This window comes from Calliphora vicina, chromosome 3, assembly GCF_958450345.1.
Source record: "Calliphora vicina chromosome 3, idCalVici1.1, whole genome shotgun sequence".
NCBI lineage: Eukaryota > Metazoa > Arthropoda > Insecta > Diptera > Calliphoridae > Calliphora > Calliphora vicina.
The window spans coordinates 72,770,816-72,792,424 of NC_088782.1; the positions used below are offsets into that span (position 1 = coordinate 72,770,816).

The 21,609-nt window shown below is 28.7% G+C and overlaps 1 protein-coding gene across 8 annotated transcripts in view; it reads left to right on the top strand.

Moving 5' to 3' along the window:
• The window catches only part of cu (curled), a 62,831-nt gene extending 41,617 nt beyond the window's left edge, over nt 1-21,214 (top strand). For 4 of the 8 annotated variants that reach the window (XM_065503300.1, XM_065503299.1, XM_065503302.1 and 1 more), the window contains 5 exons: nt 11,240-11,484; nt 11,671-11,736; nt 18,389-18,510; nt 18,588-19,235; nt 20,344-21,214. In XM_065503300.1, the coding sequence (XP_065359372.1) occupies nt 11,240-11,484; nt 11,671-11,736; nt 18,389-18,510; nt 18,588-19,235; nt 20,344-20,502 (1,240 nt within the window). In that variant the 3' untranslated portion in view covers nt 20,503-21,214. Of the gene's footprint in view, nt 1-4,751; nt 4,895-8,328; nt 8,468-10,769; nt 10,905-11,239; nt 11,485-11,670; nt 11,737-18,388; nt 18,511-18,587; nt 19,236-20,343 lie in introns of those variants that run through there. The other 4 variants (XM_065503303.1, XM_065503297.1, XM_065503301.1 and 1 more) reach the window with 4 other exon arrangements.
• Nucleotides 21,215-21,609: the final 395 nt, after the last annotated feature.

A 21,609-nucleotide genomic window follows, 5' to 3' on the forward strand; every position in this document is an offset into this window, starting at 1 on the left:
TACATTTTGTATAAATAAATAGTTATGAGCATAGATAGATTTTATTAAAATATTCCTTTTTATAATAAATTTGCATAAATGAACAAAAACAACAAGACAAACAAAATATATGTACGATTACAACAACTCGTAACATAAACAATTGTTCAAAAACAATTAAAAATACAAAACAATTCAATACAATTCAGTTCTCTTTATCTTCTTATATTGAGTATAATAATAAACAGGAGCATCTCAATTGTTTGTAACGAATATGAAAATATGTTTTTATTGTTGTTTTATACGTAAAATCTACATTTTTATTGAAATGAATACAATACAATATTGACAACGTTATACACTTTGTTTAATAATTTTAGAGAAAGAAACGATGAGGTCCCTGTAATATTTGCTCATTTATGTTTTTCAAAGATGGTGATAATTAGTTTTGATATTCAAAAATCCCACATTGGTTCGCTTTTAAGCCTAGCTTTCAATATGGTATTCAATTGGTCGATTAACTCTTCTCACGATTTTAATCATTTCTTATTCAGGTTTATCAATGATCATTATTTTCGAATTATTATACAAAAGAAGGCAATTACATCACGAATAGAAAATTAGATCACTAAAAATAATAAAACAGTCGCCATTTTCACGAGAAATCGCCACATCAGTCAGTCCTTATAGTAGTACAACATATTTCTTTGACAATGCTTTCACAGATAATTCAATCTATTTACTAAAATAACTTTACGCACGGTGTGATAGGAGATTTTTGCCATTAATATTAAAATTAACAAGTAAAAGTGTTATTTTCGGCTTTGCCGAATCTTATATACCACCCACAAATATAATACTTACTCAGATTTTGTGGTTGTCTCACATTTTGGACCACTGGACCGAGTTTACTCCTTTTTAACACCAAACATTTCTGATCAAAAATAATATTTGAGAAAAATTTCATACCCGTAAGTCCTCCTAAATGTTCTTTGCCAAATTGAGGGTGCGCCCTCTTTCGGCGGTATAGCATAGAAACTAGATGTTATTATGATACCAAAAAAGGAGAACTAAACCAAACTAAGGAGTTTCGTTCATAAATTTATACTTTTAGAATTTTCTATAATAATGAACTTGAAGTTTCTCCAAAAAATGTCTCTTATTAAGAAAAATGAGAAGTGAAAAGGAGGACATCTGAATTTCATTTGAGGGGGTTAAAATTTCCCAACTCTGGCACATTCTTATTGTTAATCGGCATAAGAAACCATGTGATCCTTACATTTTAGATATAAAATGTGTTCAGCAAATTTATGTAAAATGTTACGGAGAACATTTTTGTAGAATATTTTAACCCTCTAAACCATCAAGGCATTGGTCTATTTTGCCCTTCTTTTTAAAAAAAAGCAAAAAACACCATTAAAACAGGGATTTAGGGATTAAAATGTTCCGCAAAAATATTATCCGTGAAAATTAACTATAAATCAAACAAGAATGTCAGAAATAAAGTACCTCAACAATTTAGCATGGAAAAAAATAGTTCAAGTTCTTTTATCTGTAGGTATCTCTTTTAGTTCAAGAGATATTTAGGTTTAATTTTTTTTTTAAATTTTGCCCGATCTTTTTTTTGTATTTTATATATAATGGGCCTACGAAAGGTCGAAATTTGTTTTTTATATATGACGTATATTTGCGATAAAATTCTAAAGAAAATAAAACCAACCTGATAACAAATTATTTCGTGCCTATAAAAAGTTACACGCATCCAAAGTTGAAGCATCTTTTTATATATTTCAACTTTGTATGCGTGTGTTTTTTCCCAAAAAAGTCCCCATATTTTTTCTTTTATAAAAAACTAATTTTCTTCGGGACTATACACATTTTTTTATGATCTGGAAAGAGAACTAATGCAAAAACGTATAAAGTAAAGTTTGACTAACTTAAGCGGACATTGTCTCCCCCAGACCTATCCAAACTTCGCCAATTTTGAAACGAATTTTTAGGTTTGATTAAAATATTCTAAAAACGCAAAGCATCGATCCTCAAGAACTCTTCATATTTGTATAGCCCTATATGTTGTTTTTGGAACATATTTTCCCCGTTTTAGGAATTTCGATGTTTGAAAACAAAGAATGGCAACTTTAGTGATGCCATTGACTTAAGCACATTTAGATCTATATTACTTCTAAATTTTATTGTGATATCTGTAATTGTTCAAATTTTACATTAATTCAAAGTTTTTATTTTTCTTTATGGAAAATCACCATTTTATAATATTGTTAGTTTTTAAGGTAAAATACGTCCGAAATAACACAAAATTAATTCATTTCAAAATAAAATGTCAATCTCCAAGTCATAAGGTTTGCACCGATATCAAAAACTTATATAAAAAGCTTATATTTACTCTTCAGAAGCTCCACAAACGTTGCCAACTTTCAAAAATTTTAATGTTTTTTCATATCTTGCATCAAACCGGTCTTGCGTGATCAGGATTGGATAAAGTGATGCGCCCGGATCATACCGATAATGATTTGGCCATTCGTTATTCCAGCACAATAGATAAGTATACACTCGAATATATAATTTTTGTTTTAAAGTCAAAAAATAGTAAAAAAACTAAAATTTTTAAACTACAAAGTGATTTTTGACAGCTATTTAGAATGCCTAGATATGTTCGGATTGCATTGATATGTTCACAAGAGTTATTCAGATTTACCGTAGCTACAACTTTGCAAAATATTGTTATTGAAAAATTAGGAGTCCCTGGAAGTTATTCTAAAAAAAGTAAAAAAAAATATTTTTCTTCATCAGCTGTAAACCAAAAACTGATGACACCTTTTTTAAAGGCCCCACTGATTTTCAGAAACTTTGCGGGCCCATAAAAAAAAATCGGTCACCAAAATGGACAAACTGAGTATAGGGTTTTACTACCCTTTCGTAGTAGAGTCGAACCTATACTGTCATGATCTTGTGTTTTTCCAAAAGTCTTCATTTGTTGCATAGTGTTATTAATTACTTCTCTTAAAAAAAACCAAGGTCAGTCTCTTTTTCCCTACGACTAACAGTTCGAGAACTAATTTGTAATTCTAGATCATTGATAATATCCCGGGGAGTCATTTTATGGAATTACTTAAACTCTCTTGATTTAAATGATCTTGTCTTGGAGTTGAGTTTTTACAGTAGCTGTCTCACATCAATGATAAAATAATTCTTTGTCAACTTCCAATAGAAAAAGCTTCAACTATGGATAACAATTATGTCGAAAATAGTTAATTTTTAGATTTCAGAATTTTTAAAATTCTTATTTTTTCGCAAAATTAAAAAAAAAATTTTATTTAATAATAATAAATAATCTTAGCAAAAAAACTAGAAAAAATGTAATTCATTAGATTTCATGTATAGAGAAATCTTTCAAATTATATCAAAAACAGAAAATTAATATCGTTGCACAGTGGGGGCATAATCAAAATATTTTGTAAATAAATCTGCCATTTCTCAATGATTGATTTTTTTCATAATATCGGTCACAATGTATGACCTTCTAATTAAAAAATAAATAAGAAAATCATATTAAAAAAGTTGCAAATACCTCTTACGAGGCCAGCAATAATAGATTTTGAATTAAAAAATTGAGAAAATATTGAATTTTTATTTTTTTGTGGCCGAAGACTGTTATTGTTTAGGTAACTTATTTTTTAAAGGTATCTCAACAAGGCTAGTTTTAAAATTAAAAATTCTTCCAAAATATGCCAAATTTAACCTATTTTTTTATTCAAAATTCCAAATTGTGCACAAGTTTTAGATAGTATGTGTTATTATAGATCGTTCATTTGACAAATTATTCCCAAACAATAAAATTATTTAAAAAAAAAATATCAAATCGTTTTAGGTGTTTTATGATCATTTATATTTTGTGCTCTTATAATTATTCTAAAGAGTGTGATCATGCATAAATGTATCTTTTTTTGCACTATTATAAAGCAATGAGTTTATTGAATAATGACAATAGCAAACAAAACAACAAAAAAATAACAAATAACAATAATATAAAAAACAAACTGAAATAAAAAAAAAATAAACTAAACTCCAAAATATGTATGTACGAGTAGTGCATACATACGATACGATTCAAAACAATGTATTAAGAATATGTAGATTTGTCCGTCTGTCTGTCTTTCTACCGATTTGTCTGTAGAAAATACAAAGTTTGCGACTTTTGGAATAAGATGTCAATTTAACTTCTTTCTTATTTTTATTCTTGTTGCTTTTGTTTTTCTATTGTTTTATTTTTCTTGTTGCCAGTTCTATTGATACTCAAAATTCACTCTCATACTGACTGATAGATACTATTTACTGATACATATTTGTAGTAGTTTTCGTTTTCGTTGACGGCGCACGTGAGATACAAGATATGTACATTAAAATAAAAATAAATAAAAACAAAATCTTTAAACAGCAACAAAAAAAAAATAAATAAAAAATTAAAACACAAAACAAAACAAAAAATAAATTCAACCAGTTCCCGTTCTAATATTTCACATTTCAACAAAATCAGTTTTATAAAAACCTCTTTCAAGAACGGTTTGCTCAAGAATAAATTCTTCTCTCCAAAATCCAGTCTTGATTTCAACATTTTTTTGTTTAACAATTATTTTGCAATTGCTCGTAAAATTTTTAAGTAAAAGTGAAACTGCCGTGAATTAAATAGAACTTAAATAAAAAAAACACACACTCTTCCTGTGAATTAAAGAATTTATAAAACAAAATTTTTGTTAAAATTAACTAAACATTTTTATTTAGTCCAAAAATAATCGTCGAATATGTCGAATATGGAACAATCGTTGGAAATAAAACGTGCCGGCAAACAACCCTGCAAAAATGATCGTAAAGCGTATTTGCAAAAAGTCATGTTAACCAGGTATCAATCTCACTAAACACATTCAATTTTATCTAAATGATAAGAAAATTAATTATTAAATGATTATCTTAACTGAAGAGTACATTAAACATTTTTCATAATTTATTGATCTCTGTTTGTTTAAACAGGTATTTGTTTTTTTTGTTTTTGTTTTGAAGAAATTTAAATTCATATAATTAATTATATATAATTTGAATGCTATTGACCGATTTTATATCGATTTTAATAATAATAATAAAACGAAACAGAAAACAAGTTAGGAATCTAACAGTTAACTTAAACAAATTGAAACCAGATTTTTAGGATTTTTGTTTAAAATTTTATCAAGTATGTAAACTTTTGCAGGTAAAAATGTTAAGTTCGACTTTAGACAGATGACACTCAGTGGGAGCGATTGTAAAAATTTTAATAAATGCACATCGTGATCTTGCTTTCAAATAAAAGAAATGTTTAATTTATTCTTTTGATCATTTCGGAGCCTTAAACTGATCGACTGATTGCGAAGTTGTCACAAAGGATCATACATATACAAATTTCTATGGGTTTCATATATACTTACAAATAAAGAGGGGAGTTATTGTATAATTCGATTTGAAAAGAAAATCATTCGAATTTGTATAAGGTACGCATATTCGAAAAGAATATGCGTAGCAAGACGACTATATGTAACTTCTAAACTACTAGGGGGAGGAAAATTGTAAGTAAGAAAAAAATGGATATGAGTCTATAAAGCAAGGTTATATAAGATTTATTTAAAGAAAAACTAAGAGTATTTTATTCGGCTATATCGAATGTTATTCACATACCCACCGCTAATATAATAAGTGCACCGTTTTGTGTGCATTTTGCAAAACCCGATTCATTTAATTTTATATTTTAAATGACAAACTAACATCTTGTTTAAAATTGTCAATACCAACAGAGAAGGTTTGGGGAAATTTTCATCCCCCTAGGTCCTTCCCTCTAGGCCCTATTGTGCCTTCAACAGATAGAAGGACGGACATAGCTAAATCGTCTTTGACACCCGCGAATTTTTTGAATTTTTTTAGGATCATGAAAATCATTATAGTCCGACTTAAATCTTTTTTTCCACAACCGAATCTATTATTCAACTCAATCTCCAACAAACCGAAACATTACAATTTTAATCAATGAATACATTTTAGGATTTTCATTATCTTAAAAAAAATCGAATCATTTTTGGTGTATACTCACTTTTGAGGCTCACTGTATATACTTTTGTGGATCTGCGACCAAAATTTCAATGTTTTGGAAACGGAATGACAAAAGTGGAGGGTATAAAAATTGAGATTTGCTATTCAACTATTCCCAAATAAGCACAAAAATTTATATTTTTTTAATTTTTAGCGGGTACGAAAAATTCTTACTGCAAAATAAGAATTTTCATACAAAATGGGACGAATTGGGAAGCCTCTGATCCTCTCAGTAACAACAATTTTTAAATATTTTTTAATAAGCCACGAAAATCTTTAGAACTTGTTTCAAAATCACTAATTCTTGAACGCCTATAACCACAACCACTTCAGATTCTTTGATAACATTCATAGAACTAGTGATATCCCAACTACTTCTAAAACCCGTTCTGAATGGTGATTCTTAAGAAATTCTATAGAGTTTAATAGTAACACATTGATTCTAGACTAGTTCTATAGAATAGAAACTACACCATTTCCAATTGTATTTCAGAAGTTTCCAATTCAATTTCAGAAATTTCTAATTACATTTCAGCAAATTCCAGTTCAATTTCAGCAAATTCCAGTTCAGTTTCAGAGTTTTCCATTTATATTTCAGAATTTTTGAAATGTATTTCAGAAATTTCTAATTGTGTTTCAAAAATTTCCAATTGTATTTCAGAATTTTCGAAATGTATTTAAGAATTTTCTAATTGTAATTCAGAAATTTCCAATTGTATTTCAGAATTTTTCAATTGATTTTCAGAATTTATTAGAATTTTCTGAAATACATTTCAAAAATTCTGAAATATAAATGGAAAATTCTGAAACTGAACTGGAATTTGCTGAAATTGAACTGGAATTTGCTGAAATGTAATTAGAAATTTCTGAAATTGAATTGGAAACTTCTGAAATACGCCTATAATATAAATATAAATGGAAAATTCTGAAATTCAATTGGAATTTTATAATTAGAAATTTCAGAAATACAATTGGAAATGGTGTAGTTCCGAAAGAACATTATAGAACCATTAAACAAAATTTAATTTTGTTATGGAAAAATAAATTTAATGTGCCAAACAAATATGGAACATAAAATAAATTTGGATGGATATATTAATCTTGCAATTAGATTAAATATATCCAAGAATTGATAAGTCAGGGTTTAAAATACTATACTAGTTCCAATTATGACAATTTCGTATAAAAAACAATGATGGAAGAACTAGTTCTACACCATTTCCAATTGTAATTCAGAAGTTTCTTATAGTATTTCAGAAATTTCAAAAAATTTCGAATTATATTTCAGAATTTTTTAACTGAATTTCAGAAATTTCCAATTATATTTCAGAATTTTCTAATTGAATATCAGAATATTCCAATTATATCTCAGAATTTTCCATTTGTATTTCAGAATTATCTAATTGTATTTCAAAAAATTCTAATAGCAAATTCAAATTCTAATAGAATAATTTTAAGTATAAATGAAAAATTCCGAAATACAAATGGAAATTTCTGAAATAAAATTAGAAAGTACTGAAATATAAATGGAAACTTCTGGAATATAATTGGAATATTCTGAAATACAATTGAAAATTCTGAAATTCAATTCGAAAATTCAGAATTTCATAAATTTTCACTTAGAATGTTCACGATATATTAATGCAGTTATTCTCTAAGAAATTCAAACATTTTGATTTCCAAACCGATCTCTAAATCAAACTAAGTTTTCTGAGATCGTTAACCAAATTGAAATTTTTTTAGTTTAAATATTGCAGTAAATTACACAATTTATTTAATAATACCAGAACAATGAATCTATAATTTTGATTATAAAATCTGGCCATTTATTTCACATGTGATTAACAGTTAGTATTCAAATTCATTCATTTATTTATTACGTTACAGAAATTCCAAAATACCAACATGCGGCAAAGATAATTGTCTGAAACAATATTTTTTTACAGCAGAAAAATATATATTTTTCGTATTAAAATTGACGTCATAAACAAATGAACAAAATGGGGAAAAAACTGTAGTTAAAACAATTTCAAAACAAACAAATAGCGAAGACGTCGCTGTTAGTCAATCAGCCTGTTAGTCTATAATGAAATTTTCAAACGATAACAAGTTGTTCTAAAGATAAAACTGCTATTAGTTAATTATAAAAAAAAAATATTGATATTAATCTATTTAACTTGCAATTTCAATATTAATTACAAAAGCAAAACATACAAAAATTACACAAATACACCAGATATACGATATTTGCATGAATCACTAAATGTTCTTGAACCTCAATTGTAATAAATCTTATTTTTAATGACGCTAAATATAAGTGCGCTCTCATAAATACTGTTATGAACTGTCAGAAAAAATTGTAAGTAACTGAGATCGAAAGTAAAAACAATTAAATAAATGTGTAAAGAGTTAAGGTACGATCACATATGGCAAATATTTGATGAACAAAAACTAATCAGTAAATAAAATTTATTTTAATTCTATTATTTATTAGAAAGACTTCTTACACTTAGGACAAGTCACCTAGTGTTGTAAAATATCGATACTTTAAATTTCAAAATATTGAGATATTACGCAATATTTTTAAATTTTTTAAGTTAATTTACTAAACATGTATAAACCAAAAGTTTAACTATCTTTATATGAAACCATAAATATATCTAAATACTTCTTTAAAATAGATGAATTAAACACTCAATAAAATATTTTCTTCTTTTAAAGCATTTTTGTTTAAAAATCTCAGGCTCTAATTTTGTAAATCACGTAAATCAAGTTGTTTTTGTTTTTCAGACAAAATTTTCAAATTGTGTAAGGCAAATCAATGCCTTTTGGTGCGTTTGTTCTGTTCAGAATTTGTTTATAAAACAAAAACAAATTTTTAAAATGTTTGAAATTTTGTTTTTGCTATTCACATAAATATCACTTTGGTGACGTGATTTACAAAATTAGGGCCTTACTCTTAAAATATTAAATAGGTACTTTTGTGTATTGAATATTAAAAAAAATCAGTCAGTATTGAGTACTCAATATCCAAATATTCAATACTTTAACTTCACTACTTTAATCTCAATAACCGCGCTTGTTTTATTTTATTCGAATTGAATTCAAAAACATCGTAAATCAATAAAAAAAATACCTTATTTCTTCAAATATTAAGCCCGAGCTTGCGTTTCTATCAATGGAGATCGTTACCGCACCATCGATTTATTTAAATCAAGAATTGGCGATAACTTCATTTCGAGAAATGGACCTGTTAATTGGCCACTAATATCGTATGATTTGACATCTCTAGATTATTTCCAGTGGGATCACGTGAAGTCACTGGTTTATGTTAATAAATCAGCAACAATTGAGGCCTTGAAGGGTAACATTGTTTGTGTTGTTTGTAAGGACAAAGGACCAAAATTGGACGTCCAGAATGAGCTTCGTCAAAAACAGAAATATGAACATATTCCCGAAATCATTTTCAAATGTTAATGCATTGTTTGATTAAAATATATGTTTTTTCAGGTTCTATCGGGCTTAAAAACCATTCTTTATAAATATATTATCAGTCCAAAAAATCCACGGGAGTTCTTTTCTTTTTCTTTTTAACATTGAATTTGAATAGGAAAAATTGGATATATGTACATGGGGGATATAATGTTTTCTAACTCAAGATATACAATTTTTGAGTTGAAACATTTATTTTCATATATATTCCACTTGTATTCCACAAAGCGACCAAAACCCTCTTAAAGGAATGGACCTAAACTTTCTTTTGAGCAAAAAAAAAAATTTAAAAAAATGGACCCATTTTGGAAAAAAAGTTAGATTTTGCTAAAAAAAAATGTGTATGTCTTGAGTTACAAAATATTTATTTTGATACTCGCATCCCACTAAGCGACTAAAACTCTCTTAAAGGAATAGACCTGAGCTTTGTTTTGAGCAAAAAATAAAAAAGGGTCCATTTTTGATTTACAAAAAAATTAAGTTTTAAGTTACAAAACATTTATTTTGATAGATATCGAACTCGCATCCCACTAAGCGACCAAATAGGTATTCAAGGGAAATGTCTAATCTTTCTTTTAATAAAAAAGGGCCCATTTTGAAAAAAAAGTCAAAAAAGTTTTTGATTTCGGAAAAAAAATATTAAAACTTTTTTTTTAAATATATTTTTTTTGAAGAAATAGCTATCTAAACTACTTGGGACACATTTTGCTAAGAACAATTGACCAAAATGTCAAATTTTGACCCCCTCTAACTCATAGAGTTCTTGACCGATCTTGTTGAAAAATTGTGTCTGAATTACTATCTATATCTATATATTTTTTTTAAGTTTCCCGTTTAACAAAAAAATATTTTTTCGCACAAAAAAAAAAACTAAAATTCTGAGTAATAATTTTTAAAAAATTGTTAATATTAATATTAATTTCAGGAAATTAAAAGATTATGAAAATGCATAGAAATTTAATCAGCTGCTTTGTTTCTGACAATATGTTTATCACACATTACTGTATTTTTATAGTAAAATTCCATAAAATAGAATTATGTTCAATTAATAATTTTGATAACGATTACAATAATGAAACTTATAAACAATTCAATTCAATTTGATTGTATTGTTTGTTAGTAGTTTTATTTTTACTTAATAAGACAAGTTGAGTTTTGTGTCCACGTTTAATTTTGTGTGATATCATTTGTAATTTCAGTAAGGTGTCTGCCAGTAACATGAATCTAGGGTCTACTCGTCACAGTCATACCCTCTTTATGATAACTATATATTTAAAAAAGATTATATTTAGAACCCCGACCTTGTGAGTACATATGGAGCAGACAGTGCTTAGCAAGAATGTAATCGTTTTTGCCTGTTCATATTTTATAGTTTTTAAAGTTTTATTTTTGCTCGATTGATTGATTGATTAATAATATATGTATTTGCTATATTTGTTCAATATATTGTTACAAGTGTTTAATTTTATATTTATAATGATTTGAGTGAGTGATGGATGATTCATTGTTATTTTACTAATATTAATTATGAAAAATTTATCTTTTTTAAAAATTAATTAATTGTTTTTTACTAGTTTTTTGTTTTTGTAATGATTATTGTTTTAGTGTTTTTAAAACGTTTTGCTTTTTTACTTTACAGAATGGGTTCATTTAATTCGGCCCCAAAAATTAATAATTCCGATTGCCAAGATGATAGTCTGCAGATACCCAAAGGTCTGAGTACGCCAGAGCTTTTACAACATTGCAAACATTTACGTGGGGAACATCAACCGCCACTCCTAACGCGTTTCTTTTTGAAACCCTTGTCCACTCTATCTGCTCAAATGGTTTCATCAGACATAACAGATGGTCTGCGTTGTCTCAAATTAGATACTGTATCTCGAGGTGAGTGTTTATTTATACAATTGCATAGATTTGAATATTTTTGCAAAATGGATTTTTATTAACTTACTTCCATTTGATTGTAAATTGTATAAATTTGTTTTTGAATTAATGTAAATTTCTATTGTTTCATTTCGATTTCGTTTGCTGAATATTGCCTAAACTTGTACTACTACCACGACTACACAGTATGCAGTGCTCCCTTATCTGATCCAAATCACATACGTTTATTGCAGTGGAATCTTTTATCACAAAGTAAGTTTGTATCGATTTTGTTTCTCTTGATTGACAGGATATTGCGTAGACACAAATGTTAAATTTATTTATTTAATGTATGCGCATTTTATTCGTAACAGTTTTTTTTTTTTTTAAAAATTAGAATTTTAAGATGTAAATTTGTATTTAATGAAATCAATATTTGTTTAACAGCGATGTTGCGATCTTCAAATTAAAATGTAATATATTTGAAAAACATCATAATGCATAATATTAGGCCCATTATCGTCCTATTCATTATTTGTCCCAAATATTCATCCAGCCATCTATATTTGAGATAACGTTAAATATTGCTTAGGTTAGGTTGAGTAGGCATATGACCAACTTGACATGTTGTGTGCTCTTGAGGAAGTGTTCCAAAAACCATGGTCGTCTAGGTTAAGAACCTAGTTTTCTCAATATAATTTCTGAGTGGTTTCCAATCAGAATTCCTATGATATTCCAGGTTTGACATGAATATCCCCAAAGGATTTCATAGTTATGTCGACGTGGAGTTCTGTCAGTCTCTGACATGTTCGTTTAGTTTATCCTTGAACCTTGATTAATGGTTTAGTATTTCCCAGATCGACGATATTCATACATATTATCTCAAGATTTTCGGAATTATATTATGATTTTTTGTTAATAGCGGATCCAAATCTTTCTCGATTTTTTTTAAAAATCAATACTGAGTCTAAAGTTATGTGCATTTAAAGTATAAAATCCTAAAAAAATCGTTGTTTCTTCGTTTATTATAAAAGAAAAATAAATTCTAAATTTGTATTACGTCGAGGTTCAAAGCCGTCCGAAATAGTCTTACACTCCTTGTCACATGAATAGGACCCCCTAACAAAATTTTTTCAAAAGATTATAGATTCTACAAAAAAAATGTTACGAACTTAATTTTTATTTATATTTAAAGGTAATTTAGTTGTTATTAAACACTACAAAAATTGGTTCAATACATACACTGGTTTTGTTTTTATAAAAAAATTTGTAAACCAAGTAAAACAAATGCCTTCAAATTTTGCGTCACATAAATAGGACCCTACTATAAAAAAACAGTTTATTGATAGTTTGCTATAAAAATTTGTAATTTTATTTACATTTTATGAACATTTTTACAGATTGTTTCGTAAATTCGATTGGGAATAAAATCATACAATGATTTTATGTAATCGAGCGAAATGGTCGACCAAGCCACTTTAATGCCTTCAATAAGTTCCTCTTTGGTAGTATACTGCTTTCCAAAAGCATATACTTTACGAGATAGCCATCCCCAAACATTTTCATTGATGTTAAGGTCCGGCGAGTAAGGGGGCCAATCGAGCACATTAACATTTTGATCCATGACTTTACCACGCTGAGCTTTCAGAAATGTTCTGAAAGTGAGGAAACGCTTCATGTAGCACTCCAATATAGCAATTAGCGTTCATGATGCTGGACAAAAATGTCAGTTCTCAGATACCATAATAGGATATGGCTCCCCACACCATAACCCCTTCCCACTCTGCTATGCAAATGATTCAATTAATGCTCCTCTTTTCGGAGATTGTGAAAATAATAATTGCCTTCAAAATTAATTTTTTTTTTCATCTGAAAAAAGGACACGGTGCCACTCGTTATTCCACGTCATGTGAGTTCGACAAAAACCCAAGCGCATAGATTTTAGAGCATCGTTAAGTGGTGGATTTTTCTTTAGTTTAAATCGCTTCAGATGTTCAGCCTTCGAAATTACACGCTGCGCTGTTCTTACGCTTGCCGAAATACCAGTTTTAGCTGTAATTTGTGCAATCGAGTCGTCAGAATTTGAAGCTGCTTTGAGAATATCACGTTTATCAGTTGCCGAAAGTACACTTTTAGTACGGCATTTCATATTGACTCATTCCGTAAAAAATTAGATACCACGTTCAGCAATTTTTAGGATCGATTGTCCATATTCCTTTTAAATTTTAATTTTTCCAGCGTCAGTTAAGGTTTTCCTCGACACATTTCAAAATTTTTTTTATTAAAATAACACAATTTGTATTAAAACTACTATTTATACCCTACACCACCATAGTGGGGAGGGTATTATGCGTTTGTGCAGATGTTTGTAACGCCCAAAAATATTAGTCTAACACCCACCTTAAAGTATACCGATCGACTTAGAATCACTTTCTGAGTCGATTAAACGATGTCCGTCCGTCCGTCCGTCTGGTTGGCTGGCTGGCTGGCTGGCTGGCTGGCTGGCTGGCTGGCTGGCTGGCTGGCTGGCTGGCTGGCTGTCCATGTAAACCTTGTGCGCAGAGTACAGGTCGCAATTTTGAAGATATTTCGATCAAATTTGGTACATATTACTTTTTCGGCCCAAGGACCAAGACTATTGAAACTGGCTGAAATCGGTCCATTATTTCACCTAGCCCCCATACAAATGTCCCCTCGAAATTGGACCTTATCGGTCATAAATGTTTAATTTATCTATGTATCAACACAAATTTCGCTCCAAATAAGTTTTATATATACAAAATTCATGTCACCAAATTTTGTTACGATCGGTCCATAATTAGTCATAGCTCCCATATAGACCCGCTTCCGAAAATCACTATAAAGTGCATAAATCGCTTAAAAATGTTGGTATACACACAAAATTCAACATAGTTAACTTTAATATAGACATAAATCACACGACCTAATTTTGTGGTGATCGGTCCATAATTGGTCATAGCTCCCATATAAGGCCCACTTCCAAAAATCACTCAAAAATATAAATTATTGATATTTTAAAAGAAAAATATTTTTACTCATTTACTTGGTGTAGGGTATTGTATGGTCGGGCTTGACCGACCATACTTTCTTACTTGTTTTCTATTGCACTTGCTTACGAAAACTAAAGTTAATGCGGGGGTCCTAATAAAGTGACGCAAAAAATATTATATATAGACAATTTTGGTCAATCACAAAACAAAATATAAAAAAAATTATAACGGTACTTTTCCAGAACACAAATTTAATCTCAGAGCAAGTAAACATAGACACCTTTAAAACACAAAACAAACCACCGATAACAATTTGCTATTTGAAAAAACTGTCAAGCGGGGCACCCGGTGGGTTAAACTAATTCGCCTACGCTGAATTCACTGGTGCTAACCGTTTTTTTACGTTAGCTCGTATTTTCGAGATATACCGTTATTTCGAAAATGGAGATCGGCCACGCATTCCAAAAAGGGATGATAAAAGTAAAAACACATTAATAAAAGGATATTTTAGAAAGAAATATAATCGTACTTACGTAACGAAAGTCTACTCCAAATGAAATTATATTTCAGACAACGGATCCAGTGTTCTTTTTAATATGAAAAAAAGCACACATTTATGTTTTGTATGATTTAACATGTTCGTACTTACCGAATATCATAAAAGAACATGCCTGACCCTATATTCCCATCTGTTGGAATTCACGCGTCTCAAAATTATCCAAATTGGAGACATTTTATATACAAATAGTGTGTTTGACTTAAACAATGTACAAAAATTTTCAAAATATTTTTTTTCATATTTAAATTTCTTGAAAAACGTCAAAATTTGTTTTTTATAAAAAAATCCTACTACCAATTAAAAAAATAATTAAATTAATTTAAAAAAATTATTAAAGTTTAAAATAAAACCAAATAATAAATTAATTGAACAAATTTAAGCAATAATTTTTTCTGTGTACTTATAAATTTATTGTTATTTATAAAAAAAAAAATATTTATAAAAAGGGGAAAGATTTGGATCCGCTATTAACAATTTGGCACCATTTTTAATTTTTTATATACCTGAGTTACCTTTCTTTCTAAAAATCCTTTCTGATTAAATTCCAAATTCAAAACTTAAACTCAACTACACCTCCTCTATACTATAGAGTAGAGATGAGCGATATTTCCAAACCTGTGATTTAATCACTGTGATTGAAAAATCATTGGTAACAACAGTTACTGAATATAGCAAGTAACAGGTATACACTCAGGTCTCGTTTTATGCGGATTTTTTTTATGCGGATTCAAATTTATGCGGTTTTTAAATAATTTTTTGTTTAGAATTTTAAAAGATTTTGAAATTTTATATGTTTTTTAAAGCTTTTTTACCATTTTTAAATTAAACCAAGTTTGATCTGTTTTCCGGATATCAAGAGTTGCATAAGCAACTTAAAAATTATAAATCGCAAAGTTTAATGACAAATTATTTTGCAAGAAAAATAGCAATTGAAGCTCCTAAAAATTCTTTGTTTTCGTCCCCTATTCACTAGAATAATTCTATTAATTCTATTAATAATATGATTATATCATCTAGTGATGAAAGTGAAGTTGAACTTATTCCAAAACGGTGCAGACAATTATTCAGTGACTCAGATTAATCATACATATTTACAGAATTTCCTTAAAAAATGTGTTAGCTCTTTTTTTTGATCATTTTCACTTTTTCTGTAATTAATGAATTAATTCTATATTTTTGTTTATTTTTTTATGCGATTTTGTTCTGATTTTTTAATTAAAATCTGAATTTATGTGGTTTTTCAGTATTTTGGAACGAATCATTAATTTTTATATGAAGCTAGAGTATCGTTTTATGCGAATTCAGTTTATGCGATTTGTTTTGGAACGCATCTATCGCATAAAACGAGACCTGAGTGTATTTAAGTAGTTCTTTCATATTTTTCAACATTCACTGGGAACGTTTTTAAAAATCACTGGAACAACTGTATTAACAGGTACTTGTAGTATCGTTCTTTAACATTTTCAACACACTGTTAAATGTCGTTCTTTTATATTATTCAACATTCACTGGTAACGCTTTTAAAAAATCACTGGTAACAAAAGTAACAGGTACTTTTAATGTCGTTCTTTTACGTATTTCAACAAACTGTTAAATGTCATTCTTTTGTAACATTCACTTGTAACAACAGTTACTGCATATTTTTAGGCGCATAATTTTATATATCCCCAACACAGTGTATAAAATAAAATGTCTGTTAGTTCTCATAAAATTCGGCCTTTTCCTGTTTTTTTTTAACAGACGTTTTTAAATCAGCAAATATTAGTTAACATAAGAACAGATTTAAGAATGAAAATAATACATAATGTATTCTTCTTAACATAATTGTTATTTTGCTTAACATAGACAAAACATGATCACAGTCAGCGTTGCCGCTTTGGTCCAATTGGACCAAATTGGTAGTTTGAACTTTTGGTAGTTTGGTTGGTTTGTTCCGATATTTGTCGTATTTTGGTAGGCTACGATATTTCTGAATACAGAAGTATTTTTAAGAAGATAGCTTTTTCTAAAATATTTAGTTTAGTCAGGTAAATGTGTATTTATTTAGTAGTGTTGAGTTCAAAAAATGCCAAAGGGCTCTCAAAACTTTTATTTTCTAATAATATTTGTTAAACTCTGCTTCAATATCATTATTCTTCTGGATAATTTTATAGCAGCAATAATATAATTTTAAGTTAACTATTAATTTTGAAACGAATCCATATAGCATTTCTCAAATATTTTAAATTTGGTGGGTTTTGGTAGGCTTTGGTAGTTTTTAATTAGAAATTTGGTAGGAAAAATATTTTATGAGTGGCAACGCTGATCACAGTCACTGTTTAAAAGAACAGTGATTTATAAATCACGTTCACTGAGAACGACGTTCTTCAAAAATCACGGGATCGCTCATCTCTACTATACTATAGCCATGTGAAATTTTATTAAAAATCGGACTAATCGTTTAGAATTTAAATATTTAATTGCCCTACTGTACAACGTTAGGGTAATAAATTAATAAATTCGGAACTAATAAGGCAATTTATAAAGTTATCTGTTGAGTTTTGAGAATATTTTTACAATTATTATTGAAAGCGAGATAAAATTAAAATCATATACTTTATTTTGTGTCATGAATAGGGTTTTTATCCCGGGAATTTTGCGAATTTTTCACTACCCGATTCCCGGGATTTTTACTCGGGAATCCCGGGAATTAAAAACTGATGAAAATACAAAGAAAATAAGTTAGAACTCAATTTTTTCAAATGTTTTTTGAAATGTTTTTTTACAGTTTTTTGGTTATATCTCGGCAATAATAGACCGCTTATTATTAGGTATTATTTATATGGGGTTTTTCGTATGAAAATTTAAAAAAAGAATTCATTATTTATATAATTTATTTCTTATTGAATCACTCCAATTTCTTCTTCAAATCCATAACAAAATAGCTTCAAAAATGTATTAAATGATTAAATTTTTCTTCAATTAAAATATTTAACAATTTTTTCAATTAATTTTGTAAATGATAAAAACAAAACTGAATCAGAAAAAAAATGTTAACTCAATTTGAATTAACAAAAATTTAATCATTCAAAGTTTGAATAAATTCTGTTATTAATTAACTTCAAAATTAATTTAGTTTAAGGTTCGGCTTTTGAATGAATCAAAAAAAATAAATATTAGGAATGGATTTATGGAATGAAAGGCTGATATTTTTTAATTACGGATTAAGATTTTAGTGAATTAATCTCAAATTGTATTATTTAATTCGAAGCTCTGATATATAATAATTATAACACTAAGTTTTTATACGACATTTGGCTATAATATTTCTAATTTAGAAAAAAACAGATTCTAATAAAATCTAAATAAATTTCAGCTCTTGGTCAAAATAACGATGGCTTTGTACGATGTCCCGAAGAGGCTTTAACTTGGGAAAATCGTAAATTCCTAATAGTACAAGAAATTTTACAAAACAATCCCGATATAGTCTGTTTACAGGTAAATATCTCAATTATTACTTATGCCTATTAATAATATCCACTCAATTCATGAAAATACATTTTCTATTCAAACAGGAAGTCGACCATTACAAATTCCTTCAAAGCATTTTGGGTACACAAAACTATGAAGGTATTTTCTTTCCTAAACCCGACTCGCCTTGTCTCTACATCGAGGAGAACAATGGACCAGATGGCTGTGCCATTTTCTATAAACGCGATAAATTTGAATTGAAGAATTTCGACACGCGCATTTTAGAAGTCTGGCGAGTACAAAGTAATCAGGTGGCCATAGCAGCCAATTTAAAACTTAAAACAACGGGGCGTGAAATTTGTGTATGTACTACACATCTGAAGGCCCGTCATGGCTCCTTACTTTCGAAACTTCGCAATGAACAGGGTCGTGATTTGATACGCTTTGTTAAACAATTTGCTGGCGATCGAGCTGTAGTGTTGTGTGGCGATTTCAATGCTGAACCCATTGAGCCTGTATATTCGACAATTTTGAATTGTGAATTCTTGAAATTATCGAGCGCCTATTCGGACATACGAGCTGAGAGTGACGAATGCAATAATGAAAGTATAAGCAAGGATAAATTGGACAATTGCGATAAAGTGCAAAAGTCCATACAAAATGAGCCGCCATATACCACCTGGAAGATACGTGAGGATGGTGAAGTATGTCATACAATAGACTATGTTTTCTATACCAAGGATAATTTGAAGGTAAGTAATGATTATCGCTAATTTGCAACAAGAATGGTATAACTTTATACATGAAAGCCCGAGTATATGAGCAATTTAAAATTTCAATAATTGTTCGTGACCGATATTCTTGAAATTAGGTCGCGTGATTTATTTCTATATGAAACTTATTTTTGTTAAATTTTATTTGTATTCCAACATTTATGAGTGGGCCTTGTATGGGAGCTATGGTCAATTATCAATTGATCCGAAAACAACATTTTAATTTGAGGATTAGTGTTGATGTTTGTAACATACCAAAATATTGTCCCAACACCCACCTTAAAGTATACCAATCTGCTCAGGATTTCTGAGTCGATTTAGCGATGTCCGTCCGTCCATATAAACCATGTAATCAAACTACAGGTCGCAATTTCAAAGATAATTCGATAAAATTAGGTACAAGCTTCTTTAATTTGGTTAGAATCGGTCCATTATTTCTCCTAGCCCCCAACGATTGCCCTATCTGAAAATAGTTAAGCTCTCCTTAGTTATATAGATATCCAAACCAAATTCTGCGAAAATGAGTCAAACTGGCCTCACAAAATTTTGTGATGATCGGTCCACAATTAGTCATAGCTACCATATAGGCCCACTTCCGAAAATCACTTTAACTAGCATAAACCTCTTAAAAATATTGGTATCCTAATAAAACTCAGCACAAATAATTTATATATATAAATACAAAAGTCATGTCACTAAATTTAATGACGATCGGTCCATAATTAGTCATAGCTCCCATATAATGCCACTTCCGAAAATCATTTTAATGAGTGTAGATTTCTTAAAATTGTTGGTATTCAAGTAAAATTAAACACAAACAGGTTTCATATATACAGAAGTCATGCCACCTAATTTTATTGCGATTGGTCCATAATTATATTGGTGTAGGGTATCATATGGACGGGCTTGACCGACTATACCATCTTACTTGTTAAGCAATGTATTCTTGGAATAACCAGAGTTTAGTTTGTTTATTTACCTTTTAAAAATTTAAAATTTTGAGTATTAAACTTCTTGTAGCAAATAATCGATATGTAATCAATTGAACAAATAAATTTAATGCTTCTTTCTGCATTTTATCTTACAGGTGAAAAATTGCTTAGAATTCCCAGAAGGTGATGAAATTGGTAAAAACCGTACACCCAGCTTCCAGTATCCCTCGGATCATTTCTCTTTGATTTGTGATTTTGAAATCATTGATCAGCAGCCAAATGGTGTCACACAAGAGAAAAGCAAAACTCAATGAGTTACGGAGAAGAGTGAATTTAATTTTTTACGTTTTAAGTTTAAAAATGGGAATGAAAGAATCGAAGTAGAATAAGAATTTTTGATTATTTGATTTTTATTTTTATTTTTCGCGTACACATCACACATTTTACTTTACTTGCAACAAATATAATACAATAATACAAAAACACCCTACATACATAAATACATACAGACAAACACATAAACATCCATAAATACATACATACAGATGCAGATTCACTCTTAAAAATTGTGATATTAGTTTTTAGTTTACATACTTACATACAACATATATTGATACATTGAAATTTATATCGAGCCCTAAAAGCGAAAAAAGCTAAAGTGCAAGACATATAACCTTACAGGAGAAGCTAAAATTGCCTTTGCTTTAAAATGGTAACCGTGCACAAAAAGTAGCACCTATGAAATTTTGACAGATGGTGTAAATAATCCTAAATATATTGTTGCATAAGTTATTTTATCGCATATAAAACTCGAATTGGTTACATACATGCAAAAAAAAAGAAACTTACATGCGACACTAGTTATTCTTTTGTAGTTTATTTTAAATACATATTTTGTGTTTTTATTAACGATTGTTTTTTTTATTTTTTTGTTTTTATATTTTAATTTTCTAATACAAGACATTTATCAATAACTTTTATAGAGGTAATAATAAAATAAAAAGTAAAAAACAAATGTTTTATAAACCTTGGTCTCTTAATTTATTTTCATCGTCTACTAGAGAAATGTCCCATAATCTAGCGCATAGATAAGCTTATAATTTATTATTTAAATATTCTTATCGGATTTAACAAAGCAACTTCAAACCGATATTTATACGTCAGACAGTTGCAACCAAAGTATACCAAATAGTCCGACACTTTGACAGCCGTACCTAACTCAAAACATGTGTTAGTGAAAAAGTACCTAACTCTAAACATGTGTTAGTAACAAAAATGTACATGTGTTTTATTTTACCACACAAAAAAAATTGAGTGCCAAAAATTAATAAAAAATATTGTTTTCTATTTGAGCAAAATTAGTGTGTTTTGGAAATAAAATTGTCCTGCAAAGTATTTAAAAAATTCGCCAAACATTGTGT